This window comes from Bidens hawaiensis, unplaced genomic scaffold (assembly GCF_021521415.1).
Source record: "Bidens hawaiensis isolate Kalapana, Puna unplaced genomic scaffold, B.hawaiensis_p1.1 tig00004774_1, whole genome shotgun sequence".
In the NCBI taxonomy this organism is placed as follows: domain Eukaryota; kingdom Viridiplantae; phylum Streptophyta; class Magnoliopsida; order Asterales; family Asteraceae; genus Bidens; species Bidens hawaiensis.
In genome coordinates, this window is record NW_027491298.1 from 238,477 (window position 1) to 257,599 (window position 19,123).

Here is a 19,123-nt window from a genome sequence, read left to right on the forward strand (position 1 = left end):
GGCTAGCTCGATAGGTAAATGACAACCTTTTCCGTAAACCAACCGATAAGGGGTGGTTCCAATAGGCGTTTTATAAGCGGTCCGGTAAGCCCATAAAGCATCATTTAGTTTATTTGACCAATCCTTCCGATCGGGCCTTACCGTTTTTTGTAAAATCTCTTTGATTTTCCTATTAGAAACCTAAACTTGCCCACTCGTTTGAAGGTGATATGGAGTGGCAATACGGTGATTTACGCCATACCGTTTAGGTAGATTGCCAAAATTAAAGCTTTTGAAATGTGAGCCCCCATCACTAATGATAACGCGGGGAACACCAAAACGTAAAAAAATATTAGACTGGACAAACTTACAAACAACGGTATGGTCATTCATCTTGGTGGCGATTGTTTCTACCCATTTAGACACATAATCGACGGCCACCAAGATATAAAAATTACCGAAAGAATTAGGAAACTGGCCCATGAAATCAATCCCCGAAGCATCAAAGATGGTGACAACGAGAATTGGTTGCATGGGCATCTCGTCCCTCTTTGAAATACCCCCCATTTGTTGACATCTAACACAATTCTAGACAAACGCTGCGACATCCTTGAATATGGTAGGCCAATAGAACCCGCATGCAAGCACTCGATGTCCTGTCTTCTGGCCGCTGAAATGGCCTCCACAAGGTGATGAGTGGGCATGACATAAAACACTCCGCATCTCCCCCTCCGGTATGCACCGCCTCATTACTTGATCCGCTCCAACCCTAAACAAATCTGGATCTTCCCATGCACAGTGCTTCACCTGGGAGAGGAAGTGCTGCTTTTTCTTCTTTGGCCAAAACTCTGGAATTGTATCTACAACAAGAAAATTAATAATGTCAGCATACCATGGAAAAGTTGAAACAGAAAACAATTGCTTATCCGGGAAAGACTCATTGATGGCCCTCTCGTCTTTGTCCTCTTCTTCTTGTCCCACAAGTCTCGATAAATGATCCGCCACCACGTTCTCGCTTCCTTTCTTGTCGCGGATCTCCACATCAAACTCTTGGAGCAGTAAAATCCACCTAATCAAGCGCGGCTTTGCGTCCTTCTTCTCCATCAAATGCTTGACTGCGTTGTGATCTAAAAAAACATCAACCTTACTCCCCCAAATGTAAGATCGAAACTTATCAAGTGCATATACTACCGCGAGCAACTCCTTTTCCGTAGTGGTGTAACTAATTTGAGCATCGGAAAGGGTTTTGCTTGCGTAGTATATGGCAACGGGCTTCTTATCCACCCGTTCACCCAACACGGCCCCGACCGCGTAGTCACTTGCATCACACATAATCTCAAATGGGTGTGACCAATCAGGTGACAACAAGATCAGGGCTTCAACCAATTTGTTTTTTAGGACATTAAATGCAGTAAGACACTCTTCGTTAAAAACAAATGGTACATATTTTAATAATAAATTACACAACGGTTTAGATATGACACTAAAATTCTTAATGAACCATCGGTAAAAACCGGCATGACCCAAAAATGCCCTTATCCCTTTTATATTAGTAGGCGGTGGTAAATTCGATATGACTTGGATTTTCGCCCGGTCAACCTCAATCCCCCTACTTGAGATGACATGTCCCCAAACAGTCCCCTCTTGAACCATAAAGTGGCTATTTTCCCAACTTAAGACCAAATTCGTTTCCACACATCTTTTTAAAACTTTAGTTAATTCGTTTAAACATTTTTCAAAAGATGATCCAAAGATAGAAAAATTGTCCATAAAAATTTCAAGTGAATCCCCGACCATATCTGAAAAGATACTCATCATGCACCTTTGAAAGGTGGCAGGGGCATTACACAAACCAAAAGGCATTCGCCTAAATGCGAAGGTGCCGTATGGACACGTGAAAGTGGTCTTATGTTGGTCATCGGGGTGAATAGCAATCTGATTGTACCCCGAATAGCCATCTAGAGAACAATAAAACTTCTGACATGCAAGTTTCTCGATAAGCTGGTCAATGAATGGCAAGGGAAAACGGTCTTTAGATGTTGCAGCGTTCAATTTCCTGTAATCAACACAAATCCGCCACCCGGTTACCGGTCGGGTGGCGATTTCCTCACCTTTCTCATTACAGGTTATCTGAATACCCGCCTTCTTTGGAACTGTTTGTGTCGGACTTACCCACGTGCTATCTGAGATCGGAAAAATGATGCTCGCGTCCAACCACTTCAAAACCTCCTTCTTCACTACTTCCCGCATGTTTGGGTTCAACCTTCTTTGTGCATCATGAGCGGGTTTTGCCTCGGGATCGGTGATGATCTTATGCATGACAATGGATGGGCTGATCCCTCTCAAATCTGCTATCGTCCAACCAATCGCCGCCTTATGCTCTCTCAAGACTTCCACCAACGCCTTCTCTTGCTCATCTTCCAAATTTGCAGCGATGATGGCCAATAATGTCTCTCCTTCTCCCAAAAACACGTATTTCAGGTGGTTCGGGAGCTCCTTCAATTCAACAGCCAGCGACTCTCCAATGATGGTTTCAACTTTGAATCGATCGTATCGGGCAACCGCTCCACTTGCTGAGACCATGGCGGTTTCCCAATACTTCCCGCATACAACTCCACTTCTCTTTCTTCTTCTTGTAACTGTGGAACATGCTCAACTGCTTTCCTGCAACAAATAGCACACTCCTCTGTGGCATCATCCCCACTTTCGTGAGGGTTCAACCCGTCAATGACTTCAGCTGCGAAGCATTCGTCACTCACCAAAGGGTTAGACACGTTTGAAAACACATTATGCCTAAGATTCTTATTACCAAATGCCATGTCCACTACCCCGGTTCTACAATTAATCAAAGCATTCGCGGTGGCCAAAAAGGGCCGACCGAGAATCACGTTCAGTTGTCGTTTCGGGTCAGCTGTCACGTAGTCTAGAACCAGGAAGTCAACCGGGTAATAGAAATCTTCTACCATCACAATCACATCGGTCACGATTCCCCTAGGAAGCTTGAGTGTCAAATTGGCCAACACCACGGTGGTATCGGCTTTTCTAAGTGGACCAAAGTCGTACTAGTCATACAAGCTTCCCGGGAGAATACTCACCCCAGCCCCAAGATTTAACAACGCTCTAGTCATTTTAAAATCGCCCACTTGAATGGGCCACTATTTCTAAGTGTCGATGAGGTCTCGGGGTTCACCAATGCCCGAGGGAACGGAACGGTTTTACTCGTTGAACCCGCCTCCTTGGCGGTTGGTGTTCCCTTCTTAGTTTTAGTTTCAATTTTATTTTTATTTATTTGGTTTGATTTAGTTTTCGGTTCAATTTCAACCTCATCGTCACTTTTCCCATCTTCCCCCAAGACCTCCACCACACCTTCAACAAAAGGTGGTGGAGTCACCCCATTATTATATGTCTTACCGCTCCTAAGGGTACTTACCTGGCTGACATGGGCATTCTTTCCATTCGAAGAGCTACCACTCTGATGGCTCGAGTTCTTCAAGGTATCACTCGGAAACTTGGATGGATTTCTTTTCAAACTTGCCACTTCCTCAGCAAGTTGGCTCACCTGTTTATCCCTCGCAGCATTGGCTTTCTCTTGGAGCTCTAACCTTTGATTTACACTTTTATTTTGAGCCTCCTGATCAGTCTTCATCTGTTTCAGAAAATCCATAACGTCCTTAATCGACTCTTCCTTGTTACCCGAAGAACTTCCTTGACCTTGTGCTGCCCCTTGACTTTACTGACCCTGCTAATAGCTCCTCTGATAAACTTTATTATAACCCCCTGATTCTCTTTGATTATACCCGCTTTGACCACTACCCCTCTCGTTCCTATATTGACGCCGATTTAACGGATAACCTGCTTTTTGGGAACTCCCTTGAAATTTCGGGTTTTGTTACGTGTTCGGGTTTCCAAAGCTGAAATTGGGGTAGTTTCGGAGGCCCTGGTGATAGGTGTTTGAATTCATATGATTATTGTACCTCTTCTCATCCTGCACAAAGTTCACCTCTTCTTCTTCCTCTTCTTCTTCGTCTTCCAACACAACCCACAAGTAGCCACTACATGGCCTATTCCACCACAACCCTCACAAACTGGATACGCCTTTCCTGACTTGCCTTTCTCTTTCACTCCCACACCCTCAATTGATCCAACTTTCTCTCCAACCTAGCCATACGATCATCCGACTCACCACTATCCATGGCTTTCACAACCGCCCTTTTTACCATGCGATTCGACTAAGCTTGCCTCTTCGAGTTCATTGCATGCCTCTCTAAGTGTTGCCAATCTTCATTCTCATCGTTAGTCAAAAAGGACCCATTTGTGGTCGACTGAAAATCACGCACATCGTCACTCGATAACCCGTCATGAAATTCTTTGATCAACTCCCATAATGCAATTCCATGATGTGGACAAGTTCTCAAATAACCTCTTAAATCTCGTAAAAGCTTCGTGAAAAGTCTCACCCGACCCTTGCTGAAAGTTTCTGATGGAGGTTCGGGCCTCGGATGTTCTTTGTGGTGTGTAGTACTCGTCCAAAAACTGCTGAGCCAGATCTTGCCACATGTAAATGCTCGCTGACAGTAGAGATAAGAACCACTGCTTTGCTAGATCTTTAAGACTGAACTGAAAAACCACTAGCTTGACTTCATCAGCAGTGAACCCTTGACTCGAGATAGCGGCACAAATTGCATTGAACTCGCTCAAGTGTAGGTATGGCTCTTCAGATGCTTTCCCATGAAAAGTAGGCATCCCGGTCAGGTTAGTTTGTCTTACTGAAAACGTTCGTCCTTCTCTAACCGGGATCACAATAGGAAGCGGGTTCGTAGCCACTTGTGGAATGAAGTGGCTTTGAACCCCCTGAATGGGCGGTTGAATGAATGCCCTTGGTACCCCATCATCAAACTCGTACTCGGAAAATTGCGGCTCGAGAATCTCTTGTCTTCTTTGGGCTCGACAATTTCTCGTTGGTTGTACGGGTTCGGGTGTTCGGTTTCGAGGGGGTTGTTGTTGTCGTCCATAATACCGACCCCCTTGAGCATCCTCCATCTCTTCCTCATCCTCAAACTCATCAAACTCATCAAATAGTCTTTACCGATTAGCTACCCTTTCAAATTCAAAATTTACCCGATTGTTTGGCTGCTCAGATCTCAAGGAATGATCATTTCTCATCTGGTACTGTCTCTGAGCTCTACGGTTTTGATTCTGGTTAACATGTTGATTGAGTGGCAGCTTTGGTGGGTTAAATGGTGGTAAGTCATGGAATGGAGAATTTTGTGGAATGTTTTGTGGAATGTGTTGTGGGATGGGTTGTTCTTGGTGTGGTGGTGGGCTAATATTGTCGGGTTGAAGCACCGGTGGCATTGGGTATGGGTTTTCTTCCTGATGATTCATCTCTTCCTCTTTCAGACTCGAAGTTTCACCCCTTTTCTGTTTTTCTCGGTTCTTCTCGCGGCTTTCTCAATCTCAGGATCTAACTGCAACACCTCCTTGTCTCTAGCAAATCTTGTATGCATCAACCTAAAAGATTAACTGCACACACCCAACAAGCACACCCCGCTTAAAATCAACGAAGAAAAGAAATTGAACTAAAATTATACTAAATTATACTAAATTATGCAAACTTAAACTAAACTAAACTAGCACTAAGCGCGTTGAGTCCCCGACAACGGCACCATTTTGACGTAGGCTGTCGCGGTCTACTCAAACAATCAATTAAAAAGACTTAAATACCTATAACAAGTACGGGTAAGTAAGGTCGTCTCCACAGGGACTCAAGGAAAGTGCAAGTTTACTTAATTTATAACTAATTATTTAATCTAAGCGGACAGACAATGTCAAGCGGTTTTTGTAAAAAGATTTAATTAAAACTAATTATTACTTAAAAATTTTGTAAACAATATTAATTAAAAGTATTCATTCTAGGTTCGGCTAATGTGACATTCAACTTAATCCCAGATTCAATTATCTTGATTACGCAGTAATTACTAAACCTAGTGGTTGGATTGTGATGTCAAACGATACCCTAACCGAATTGATGACACAATTGAACTCGATTTACCTAATTACCAACTTATGTTTGTTAAAATCAATTAAGAGCCAATATTTGATGATAAATAGTCAATGACACAAGAGCTTAAACCCTTAATGTTGATGAACACAACCAAATAAACAATGTATTAATTAATAATCCCAAACACAAATTGTTTAAATAATCAATCAAGAATTAAGCAACACTAAGGCAATAACTCAATCAAGCTCATAAACATTAAGCATATGAATCTGGTCAAAAGTTAAAATACACAAAAACCTAGCCTAGAACGAACACACACGACTAGCCGGACATCGACATAATCGTTAAAGCACTTATCTTGATGAACATACGATCGTAGGACACACCGGAAGCTTCGGGATGGCTGGAAATTGTCCTAGAGCACCTCTTTTGCCTCTGGAAGTCGTAATATTCCGAATGGGGAGGTTAAGGGGTTTATATAAGGCAAACCCTAATTTTTGCCGACTGTAAGCATCTTCGCGTATCACGAAGATGTCCTAGCTTGCTTCTTCACGTATCGCGAAGAACAAAATAGTCGGGCCCTGCTCCTACCACTTCGCGTATCGTGAAGTTGTTCCTCCTGCATCTTCGCGTATCGCGAAGATGCATTTTTTAGCAGAATTATTATATTAATCTTTTGACTGCCTCGTGATGCGTGTACTTCCAATCTCTCACTTCTAAGCCTTCATTCCAAGCCCGTAAATATCCTCATTAAGCTCCATAGCTTCCAAGTTCTTGAAAACACATAAACATACTTGAAGTACCAATGTTCATTCGATTATTTAACTAAAACTAACTAATTAATATGTAAAATAAACTAACTTTTACCCAACCATCAGAAGGCTGTGTTTTAAATTTTGAATTTTGAATTTTGAAACGGGGAGAGAAAGAAATAGAAAGCATTAGATCTGTGGAACAGACCTAACATGAAAAGCTTTCAAATGAAGAAATGGAGGCGTGGACAAACTCTCTTTTGAACACGACAGTAAATTCAACTTGCGGCTTACACGATAACAAATGAAAGTAGGGACTGACACGTGGCAGGACTATTCTCTTTTATAATATATTGAGATGAGATTTGATATTCTTTAGCTATTTTTTTATTCATCCTTGTGTAGTATAAAGGTTTTAACTATCTATACTATATATAATACATGAGACAATAGTAAATTAAGACACTTGATTTTAAGAGTTTTACAAATGTTAATACATAAAGTACATGTGTAAAAAGGGGTAAACTTGTCTTTTAAACACAATTTACCTAAATTACAAGTTTGCCCCCTCATCTTTAACCATATTATGTTTTTAATTTTAATCTTAAACTAACTTCCCATCACGATTTTTAAACGGCCATAATTTTTCCGTACGCTAATATTTTTGTAAAAAAAAAAGTGCACCATAAAATCGAGCATTTTATTCTCTTTAATTTGAGTATGATGTTGTTATAATTTTTTCAATTTTTAAAAAATTAATAAGTTACGTAAGGGTGCTCGATGCTGGTTTTTGATGGTTTGTAAGTTAAACTTGTGAGCTCAACCATTAGTATTGATTTTTTGTCGTTCAAACCAAAATTCAATCATTGAAAATTGAAACCGAATCGTTACCAACTCTCTTATTTATAACAAAATAGGAAAAATGGTAATTTTAGCAACATAAATGGTAAAGATTAATGGAACACCTAGGATGCGAAATTATAACAAGAACGAAGATTATAAAAAATCATACTAGAATTAGGTTAATTTAAAGTTGTAACAGTCATGTTTACTTGTATTAAAAAAAGACTTTGTCCAATTATAACTTAACTATATCTAATATATATATATATAACAAAACTTGTCAGATACTAAAAAATAAAAGAGAATAAAATGCATACAACATTTAAGTTTTGTCTGATTTCATACGGCCGGTTTTCAGCATAAGCCGCGAACCAAACCGTTAGCTACGGTCTGAAAATTTTGAAACCAACCAACCGAGTGAAAGTAAAAAAAAACGGACCATGAAACCAAACTGATGACCGGTTTAAAAGGTTTAAAGGTTTTAAACCGAACCATGAACACTCTTAATTGTTATGCGATTCGCAGGGTTCACGTTCGGGCACCCGCCTAGATTATATAAGAACATTCACATCCTATCCTCCAAATTTGTGTGAGGGGGGTTTATAGATTATAGGGTGGGGTTGTAAGTGTAAATTATAGGGTGGAGATGAAAAGGCAATGATTTTTTATAAATTTGGGGAAAAGGTAGTGATTTTTTTGTAAATTAAAGGGTGTAGAGAGAAACTGTAATTATAAATGTATAAAAATGTATTATTTAATTGAAAAGAAGAGAAAAATGTAGTGTTTTATAATGTAACAAGTTTTAGAGCCCGTGTCACACACGGGATAATTCAAATTATAAAATTATAAGTAAAACAAATAATTGCATAGCTTATATGAAAAAAAATGTATTACATCTATACTTGTATCTATACAATGTGTATATAAATTGATTTTATTTATATCACAAAATGATTTTTTTAAATGAACTTAATTAAAAAAAATTCTCGTGCAACATCGTACCTGAGAATGCTTCTTTCTATTGAAAAATTCATTCTCGGTGTCATATATGTATAATTGAAAGAATTTTGGTTATGAACCAATTTCGAACATAAGACTTCTCATACGATAGTAATTCTAACCACTCAGCCTAAATACAAAAGAGGCATTACCTTTATTGATATATTTATCAATTTACCACCCATAAAGGAAAGTAGGATATTAAATTGTAGCAATGGATGTTCATCAAGAACTATGTTTTTCTGATCTACACCATAAAAAAGATTTTGATAAGTTTCAAAGGGCTTCTCGACTTTGTCATAATGACAAAATAAAAAATAACATGCTAACCCATTCAATTTTGTTAATATTTTGTTTCATTTGAGCATAGTTTTGCATGACATGCTTCTCATACAACGTTCTGATCATCATTGAAAGAAAAATTAATGTTGCCATAAATATTTCAAATCTGATAAAATTTAGAAACATTGATAGGCATGAGTGTGGCATGTCGAAAGTGTTCACAATCTTTTCTTAAATTTTAATAGTTGAGAAAAAAATAGTCAATTTGTCAAATTATGAACCTTTTGATTATTTCAAAAAATGCCCTTAAAAATAAACTTGAAAGCCGAATCATGTTTAAAATTCTAACTTTCATACTTTTGACATTTTCAAGTCAATACTGAACCCATAACAAATTTGACGATAAATCTATTTTGCATTCTCAGCTTTTAAAAATACTTAAAATTTTCATTTTTGATCCGTAACAAATTTTGACCTAAATGTAGTTAACTTGTACCAAACAATCTATTTACCAACTTTTGACCCGTAAAATCAAATTTAACTTTCACAAAAAAAACCCGAAACAATTTTTATTTAAGAAACATGATTTGATGTTGATTTTTGGAATTCACCAAGTATTTCGAAATATATAGTAAAATAATATGTTAATATTTCTATTTATTAAAATATATAGATATTATATAAATATAGTGTAAAAAGAAAGTGAATAATTATTGATTTATTACATATAATATGGTATATTAGTTTTGGAGGGAAAAAAATTGTAAGAATTAACCAATAATGACAAGTGTTAACATTTATTTTACTTTATTTGAATATAGGTAGATTATAAAATTGAGGAAGGGGACGAAATGATTTTAAAAATTTAAACGTGTAACATTTTAAATGTTACGTAGACTTGTTTAAAATATAATAATCAAAATTAAAATGTAACTTGTCCCGCAAGAAACTCAAAACAAAATCTCACCCATATAATATAGTTGTTTCCAAACTTGATCCAAAGCAATATTTTCTTCTAAATAAATCTCATTGATTGATTTGATTGGAGAAAACCATGGCTGTTCGTTGGCAGTGAAGCAGCTCTCGTGTGCCAACCTCTTTACCAGATCCGTGGCAATAAGTTGTCGTTGTTTCCACAGCCAAAGAAGTAGGATGATGAGCAAGGAGAGGAAGAGGCTAGAAGACAGAAGGAGGATTTTCTAATTCAGTAAAAATACCAACTCATTTGTAATTAACTTATTATCAAATACATACACGCTATGCATAACCGTTATACTTGAAGCTTGTAAAACCACATAACCAAATAATTCAGTAGCAAATACAACGTCCCCTTTGTTTAAAAATCCAGCAAACTTGCCAACCTATTGTAATCCGAGTTTGAGGCCATCATTTTGGGCACCCTGTAAAACCTGCTAAACATATAAATCATTAGCCAAACTTAAGTCAAAACATAGACAAAAACAGTGCAGAAAAACATACAAAACCACATCTTTCAACATGGCCTTGATTAACTTGCCATGGAGTTGTCAGCTAAATTTCAAATTTTTATTGACTTGTTTTGAGTATAAAAAAAAACAAAAAAACAAAACAAAACCAAACCTTACCAGCATCTCCAATTGTCTTTGATACATAAAAAGTCATTTTAGATCATCATGTTCCGCACCATATAAAACCATAACCTGCAAAAAGAAACAAACACCATCATTATAAATTAAGAGATCCAAAATGATTATATCTTTTTCATAAACTCCATAAAAAACTTTCAGCAAACCTTCCTCATTTATTATTGGAAATACATAATTTATAGAAGCATGTCTAGGGTTTTTGCAATTAGGGTTTCCAGTTTTCCACGCCCACCTCCGCCACTTTGGGTCTGATGGAACAGCAATAAAACATAAGAGAACACCGCCGCTACCAACCACCATCACCTAGAGTTTCCAACTGACAACAGTAGGTTAACCAACTCACCCACCCTTTTTCGGTGCAAAACACCACTCAAGCATTTAACAAATTTCACTCAGGCATTTAATCAAACACCAGGTAAAAAAAGCAAAGACAAAACAGAAAAAAACATTCATGTCGTTGTTTCCAAAGCCAAAGAAGAAGGCGGGTCAGGGGCTTTCAATCTAGAGTAATCAATTCTTTGCTCCACACAAGAGAACTCTGTTACATGAAGAAACATCAAGCGCTCAAGAAAGAAAGAAACTTCTTCTTAATTGGTATTACTTATTTTGTTTTCCGGTGGAATAATAATATGTTACTTTTTCAGAGTTACTTATATATTATATATTTTTCAAATCGCTCGCTCGTTTGATTCCAATTCAGTTTGTAAACAAGTCGATATTTCAATCCTTTGCTTTTGTGTCTGATATTTGACTTTCGTATTCAGCATTGCATATTATATCCATTAAGATGCATAACAAATAGTAATTACAAATGAGCCAATTTAAGCAGCTCCTTTGAAGGAGTGTTGTACTACTAACCTCACAACTCCATAATTAGGGTCTTAAAACCTAAAGTTTAACCATATTTAAGCACTATTCATGCCAATCACGAAGCCTAGATACAGTTTGACATTTACGACCTTGAACCCACCTTTGTCTCTTTGATCAATCCTGACCACAAAAGTCGACTCTGACCAAATTTTGTACCTAGTCTTTACTTCATAGGTGCTGCTACTATGCTGATTTAGTTGCTGATGTCTCTTCTTGGTAATCTGTTAAGTGCTAATTAGACCATGACATTTGAGTTCAGACTGGAATATGGGAATTTCTACATAATATTTTTACTAAGTGAGTGGACATGGTTATAAAAGTCTGGCTTTGTCTAGAAAGTCAGAAGTCCATGTTGATTACTAATCTCAAAGCCATTAAAGTTGACCTGGTAGACACCAAATTAAGATGATTAATGACCCGTTAGCAATTATATTAAAATCGATACCTGCATTAAGTGCATATTTCCATTTTTTTTATCAAATAACTAAATTGCCCATGATCTGTTAACAAAGTTGAATAGACAAATCTGCAAACTTGTTTCTTGCAAATTCAAATTGATTTGAAAATATGAACATTTAATTTAGTTATTAATAATTAATTTTAACTAATACCTTTTTTGGCAATTGCATTGAAATAAAAATATGTGATGCCCGAACTGAAACAGTTGATGATGAACTTACCAAGTTGTTCAAGGAAGTGTCACCAAGCAAAAAAGACAGCGTTGATAGAATGCATATTGATAAATGACTACATAGCATAATATCCGAAACATGATAAAATAAAACGCTTGAAATATCAGGGTTTGAATCAATTAAACAAAATGGCCGAAAAATTGATTGGTCAAAATTTCGTAAGCCGATGGCAAAGATTTATGCAAAATAAAAAAAAATACCGTAACTATGAATCCTATTTTCTTGATTCAAATCAAGAACTTAGATATAACATGCATTTTAATATTCTATTCAAAAGTTACGGTAAACTGGCAGGAAGTGATTAGAAAGTGACTGAACAACACAACTATTCTAAATCATAATCGTCTATACAACAACACTAAATACAAATCCCTAACATTACATATTCCATCAAATACTTAACCAATTGATCAAATTAACGTTGAATTAAAAAAGAAATAGATAAAAGCACTTCACAACAACAGACAAATAATCCTGATTAAACAATTCAAGAGGCTAGAAACCTAAATTAGGCATGTAAATATGTTAAACATCTTAACATAAATTCAAAGGTTATAAATCAGTTTTTAATCATCGATTAGCAGCCAGAAATGAATCAATATGATTGTTAGGCTGGCAATTTATACACGAGACACGAATACACGACACGTACCTACACGACTTTAACAGGTAACGGTAAGGCCTTAACAGGTTTCGTGTACTAAACAGGTAGACACGAATTTACCTGTTAATTTTCGTGTCTAAACAGGTAAAATACATGTTTACCTGTAAGTACCTGGTTAGATTTTTATAATTAAATATATATATATATATATATATAATATTATAATTATAAACTATTATTATCCATTTATCTCCAAACCCTAACTCCCGTTTCCACTTTCACTTTTCCACTTTCACGTTTCCAAACCCTAACTCACTTCTCCATCGCCGCCACCACTTCTCCGGCCAAACCTCTCTTCGCCCGCCGCCCTTCTCCGGTGATTCCTCTACCACCACTTCTCAGCCGGCACCACTTCCTCACCGGACTTTCTCAGTTTCTCCTCTCCGTTGTCAGAGCCGCCGCCCCCCGGTACTTCCTTCTACTTAGTAATGTTGCTTGATAAAACTATATGAATATGCCCAATTGTCCATATGATTAATATGACTAATTGACTCTACTTATTTTTTATGTAGGTTTGATTGTTTGCTTGCTTGGAATTGAAGATTTGAGAAGAAAGACCAATTGGAGCTTGGAAGTTTGGAACTTGATGTTGTTTGATTATCATTCGGATGCTTTATTTTAAGACTTTTATGAACTTTCAACGACTTTTGTTTGCTTGTTATTGTTTGCTTCTATGGTTTTTTGTCTTAAAATTGTTAAGGATCATGGATTTATGTTTTATTTTAAGACTTTTATGAACTTTTGAGGACTTTTATTTCCCTAAACAGGTTGTCAAATATGCGTTACTAAACAGCTCTTATCGTGTATTATCGTGTATTACAGGTATTAACAGGTTCGTGTTCGTGTTTAGGATACAGGTACACGAAAAGTTTTCGTGTCGTGTACAGGTATACCCATTTTGTGTTCGTGTCTTATCGTGTACGGGTATACACGATATGCTAGCCCTAATGATTGTACTAACCTTGAATCGAAGTACGGGAGGAGATGAAAGAGTACGATGGTTTGTCCTTTGTAGGTATGGTACCCGTATTTGAGATGTTATGACCCGTGTAAAGGTTAAATGGGTCAAACCGGGTTAAATCAATGTAGATAGTAAGATGAGATACTATCACGTAGGATTTTATGGTAGAAAATTATATAGATAGTAAGATGAGATACTTCTACTATTGCTAAGTATAACTTTTTAAAGGTCATATGTCAATTGGTCTAACAAACGTTTGAGCGCTACATTTATATAGACCTAAATGCGTAATAGGAGAAAACATAACCTTTCAAAGCTCAAAATTGACTAATATTTTCACTATAAATAAGCTCCTGCACGAATTCACAACCTAAACACGAATTCACAACCTAAATTCATGAAACAATGTTGAATTTCTTTTAGAAATTTTCAAAAAATTAGAGGATAATAATAATAATAATAATAATAATAATAATAAAAAGTTAGGGTTCTTACCTTGCTGTCGCTATGGGGGAGATCGGAGAAAGAGACGGTAACTTCTATGAGTTAGGGTTCGATCTAAGGATAAAATCCTATGCAAATGCCAATGTGGCGTGGTTAATGAAAAAGTTTTGGCGGGTAAATGAAATAATTAATTGTGGGCGGTGCTTTCCCAATTTTAATTTGCCTAACGGAGAAACTATATGATTAGATAAGCAGTTAATGCAGAAAAATATCGGATATCGGTCAAGGATCGATATATGAGATATTGGTTATCGCAGTGAGATATCGGTGCGATATCGGTAATTTTAATATCATGTAAAATTCATATTTATAGCAATTTAACACTAATAATTCAGTATAGTCTTCTACCATTAACAAGTTAACCTTTTGTAAATTGCAAACCACTAACAATCATAGCAAGTAAGAATTGATTAAGACTTAAAACATTAACATTGAACACTAAAAGTAGATAATTAAGACTTAAAGCACTGATATCTGGAATATCACTGATATATCGGTCAAATATTAGTTCAATAACGGTCAAATATCGGTCAATATCTTTGATATTATCGGTACTGATATTCTGAACCCATATTCTGACGTATATATCGCCAAATGACCGATAACCGATATATCGGCGATATGGACTGCATATATGATTAGATGTGCACAAACTGGTTAAAAACTTAAAGCCAGTTTGGTTTGAAACCAGTTCGGTTTGGTTAACAAAAGTCAACACTGGTTTATGATCAGTTTTGGTTTGGGTTGAAACAGATTTCTTGACAAGGTTACGATCGGTTTCGGTTTGGCTTTTGGATCGGTTTCGGTTCGGGTTTTGACCGGTTTTTGCACTGTTCGGTTTGGAACCGGTTTTGGTATAGAAAATTACAAACCGATTCCAACCCTACGGTTTCAAGCGGTTCCAAGCTGATTTATACATGATCAGTTTTAAACCGGTTCGAGATATTGAGAGAGATCAAGAATTGTCACTATTTCTTAGATTCCAGGGTTCAATTCAATTCAGTGGGATCTTTCATTCATATTTTTTATCCACCAAGAACGTTTTATAAAACTTTTTGACTCTTGAATTTGGGGTTCGATTTTCGGTTCAAACACACGAGAAGCCTCAAATCACAAATAAAGCAATCTAGTGGCTTAAGAGGGAGTGAGGAGCAACCACAGAGTGGCACATAGGATTTTCTAGTGAGAATCTAGGTAGATAGATAGATAATAACCATAACTATATTGATTTATATACATTTCAAGGGTTGTTAGTTATTTCAAATTATTTAGTTTAAAACATACACTATTTCAATACTTCGTTTAATAATCATCATTGTTTCTCAAAGCATCGCATAGGAGTAGATTTTCAATCGGAGTTGTTTAATAGTATGAGTGTATGACTAGGCTTAGATGGATGTGTGTAGTTGTTAAAAAAATAATACTATTATACATAAATAATAATAGTAATAAAAAGTATTTGTCAATTGGATCTCGTATAACTGAACCATATCCTCTGCTACAAGAATTATGTAATTCCTTATTGATCTCGAGCTAAATCTTGAATTTCAACCCCGCAATTATTAAAAATTGAAGTTGACTATAATTTAAAAGTTAACACACACATATGTGTGTATGTTCGTGTGTATTTACATATTAAACCTTGATCATCTGGTTTGACATGACGGATCAGCATATATCCCATCGGCGTGGTCAAATCGAAAGTGTATGGCACCATCAGTTAGATTACCAAACAGTTGAATACCAATAGAAATGGTGGTAGGCAGCTGATATGATCGTATATAAGTATCAAAGATACGTCGCTTACCTTACAATACCATGCTATATTTTGGTTTGCTTATGTCATTTCCAAAAGAACATTTGTACGCAACGTAAAGCGAGAATAAATGGTTTACATGCATAAAGTGTATTATTTCCATCTATTTTTGTTTTCAAGTCAAACGACTTCTAAGTTTTGAAATCCCCCAACAATTTAGATGACATGTCATATAAATTGTTTTCATTTAAATTGTCCTCATATAAACTAACAGCATTTAAATATTTCATATTCCTCGTAGGCTAAATTAACCGAGGTTATAACACCGTCAATCCATGAATCCCCGTACCTTGACTAACATGTACAAGTGTAAGTAGGCATAAAACCATTTAAACTAGAATGATACTCTACATGTTTAATACTTTTAGATCTTTGCAAAGATTTACAAATTACACGGACATTAAATTATTTTAGAGCCAACATTCCTTTGATTAGCTTTAACAACCATAATAGAAGTTTAAACGTCTTTTGTATATATTTAGAAGTACGTCCACTTTTGTACATCCAATATCCTTTACATTCCATATGAAAGTCAAAACAATCAAACAAGTGATATGCAATTTATGTACATGTCATTAACAGGTACTACATGGCGTTGGATCCTAACTTACTTGAATATTCTATCTCATGTGTGTACATTTTAACATGTTAACTATTTAATAAATAACATGTAGCATTTCCCCTTAACCCCATGAGTATGTGGATAAACCACAAACCCGAAGCAGTAGGTGAAACAACTATCGACTTTTTTTTAAATAGTCAACACGTTAAAATTATGCACGAATGAGATATAATATTAAACACAAACAAAAAAAACAGCCACAACGATTATCCCAAATTAATCTTATATTAGATATATTTTGGATGAATGATATACTCTAAAAGGTTATATATATACTCTTTACAAAAAGTTATAAATTTTGCCACATGGCACTCCCAAATTAATTAAACATGGCATTTTTTTAAATTGTTAGTTTATCTACTTCCAACTCCTATTTATTTGCAAGTATTTAAAATTTATATTTATCTCATATTTTGTAACTTTAAATGAGTTCAATATATACAAATTATTAATTTAATATTTCTATTTACTTGCAAATATATGAAACTAGTGTGTTATTCAGCTTGTTGCGCCAGACAGGTTGTTAAAAACTCGAGCAATAGAAAAATTTAAGCATTAATCAGTTTTAGTTACATATGTTCTTGTACCGGAACTATAACCAAAATATTCAATTGATTGAAATTGAAATCAACCGTCTCAAACTAATTTTATTTAGGGGGATTTGTTTAATGGATGGTCTCCACGACTCCACTGCCAGAAAGAAGAAGTTGGATTGGATTAACTATTGAATATTTTAGGCGGTTCACATTCCACCGCTTAAATATACATTTTCAGTGGGCTTAATATTATGTTTGGCAGTTTTAGGCTATAAAATAAAGAAATACATTAGTTTTAAGCAGTTTTAGTTAATGAACCTCCCAAAAGAAAAAATTTGACCGCCGAAAAACTTATGTTTGGCAGATAAATAAAAGTTAAAGACATTCTAGAGTAGGTTTATTTTTGAAGAAACCATGTTTTACGTATAATCTACACAGCATTATCTAGAGTAAAAAGTAGAGACCTACACAAACAATTAATCTTTAATCTTTGATAAGAGTGGTAATGCTACCAATAGAAATACAAATGTTATATAAAAGGAAATATTTAGAAATTTTAAATTCTATATCTATGTAACTTTTATAAAAATGCATTTTAAAGTCGTATGGACTTTTATTCGCGTTTATTTGTAAATTTGTAATAATCAACAAACTCGTGAATTATAAATTTATGTTAGTTATATAATATGTATTTGTAAGATATATTTTTATTCAACTAAGTGTAACACGTTGGTTTTCAACCTAGTTGAATAATAATAATAATAATAATAATATTCTAAAAGATATAAATGGGTTAAATGCTATCTATATTTGTTTAAAATGTAGTAATCAAAAGTCAAATATAACTCTTCCCGCAAGAAACTCAACAAAATGTAGCCTATATATAGTTGTTTCCAAACTTGATCCAAATCATTATTATTTTCTAAATCATTGAATTGATCGGGGAAACCCATGGCTTCTTCGTTTGTTGTGAAGCAGCTGTCCCGTTCCAACCTCCTTACCAGATCCATTGTCATGTTCCCTCCAACCGTCGCAATAACGTGTCGTTCTTTCCACAGCAATAGCACCGCTGATAGCGAGGAGAGAAAGAGACGAGAAGCAAAGAAGAAGGAGGAGGATGAGCGGATGAAGAGGATCTTTCGCTCTAACGTAATAAGTTCTTTAGATGACAACCGTTACAGGAAGAAAGATAAAGTGAAGAATAAACATCAAGTGCATGATCAGGATACAGAATAGATATCAAGTTGAAATAAGTTTCAGTTAATTGATATTAATGATTTCTCTTATTTTCTGCTTACTGCTTAGGTTATATCTAGTTTCCTTCTCATAGTAGATTAATTCTTCTGTAGCAATTTTTTTTTTTTTTCAGTGGAATAATATTTTACTTTTCGAGAGTTGATTATATATTATACATTTTTTTTATTTTTCTATGATATGATTTGTAACTAAGGCTGTCCAAATTGCTAAGTGTTTGCTTTAAAAATGCTCGTTTGATTCAGTTTGTGAACGAGTCGGTGCTACTACTACCACCACGTATCTCCGTCATTACTGATAATGCTGTTTTTACGGTTTTGTCCAGCATTTCCAAATTCCACCAAACACATACTTACAAGTACCTACCCGTCAAGTTTTGGAATCATTGAAAAAAGACATTGAGATAAACATAAAAAAAATACGTAACATAATCCAACTATCTTGTCTAATTAAGTCAAAAACATAAAAATAAAAAAGCTAGCCCATATGCTCATTCCTGCCCCAGGGCCATCTCCAAGAACCTTAAAATTTTAGGACCGGGGATGAGTAAAAAAATGGGCCTTTGTAATCAACTTCTCAATTATATAATAGATAATTTGACAATTTTACCAATTAGATTGTCTTTCAAATACTCAAAACAAACAAACAATAATAAACATGTAACTAAAATTACTCATATGAAACAAATGAAAGCGTTTTCTTATTAGAAAAAGAATACTA

General features: G+C 35.5%; 1 protein-coding gene across 1 annotated transcript; it reads right to left on the bottom strand.

Moving 5' to 3' along the window:
* Positions 1-567: 567 nt before the first annotated feature.
* Positions 568-3,643, bottom strand: LOC143628028 (uncharacterized). Its single transcript, XM_077097714.1, has 4 exons — positions 3,123-3,643; positions 2,550-3,021; positions 1,962-2,475; positions 568-1,355 (listed from the first exon to the last, which is right to left on the bottom strand). Exons 1-4 carry the CDS (start codon positions 3,641-3,643, stop codon positions 568-570), a joined length of 2,295 nt encoding a protein of 764 aa, XP_076953829.1.
* Positions 3,644-19,123: the final 15,480 nt, after the last annotated feature.

What these genes read in the sequence shown, in the direction of transcription:
- LOC143628028 (XM_077097714.1), bottom strand. Translation starts at nt 3,643, where the DNA reads ATGGATTTTCTGAAACAGATGAAGACTGATCAGGAGGCTCAAAATAAA. An exon ending in AGAAATAGTGGCCCATTCAA is followed by an intron (nt 3,022 to 3,122) that starts GTGGGCGATTTT and finishes TGGTCCACTTAG; the next exon opens with AAAAGCCGATACCACCGTGG. An exon ending in AACCGCCATGGTCTCAGCAA is followed by an intron (nt 2,476 to 2,549) that starts GTGGAGCGGTTG and finishes GTTGAATTGAAG; the next exon opens with GAGCTCCCGAACCACCTGAA.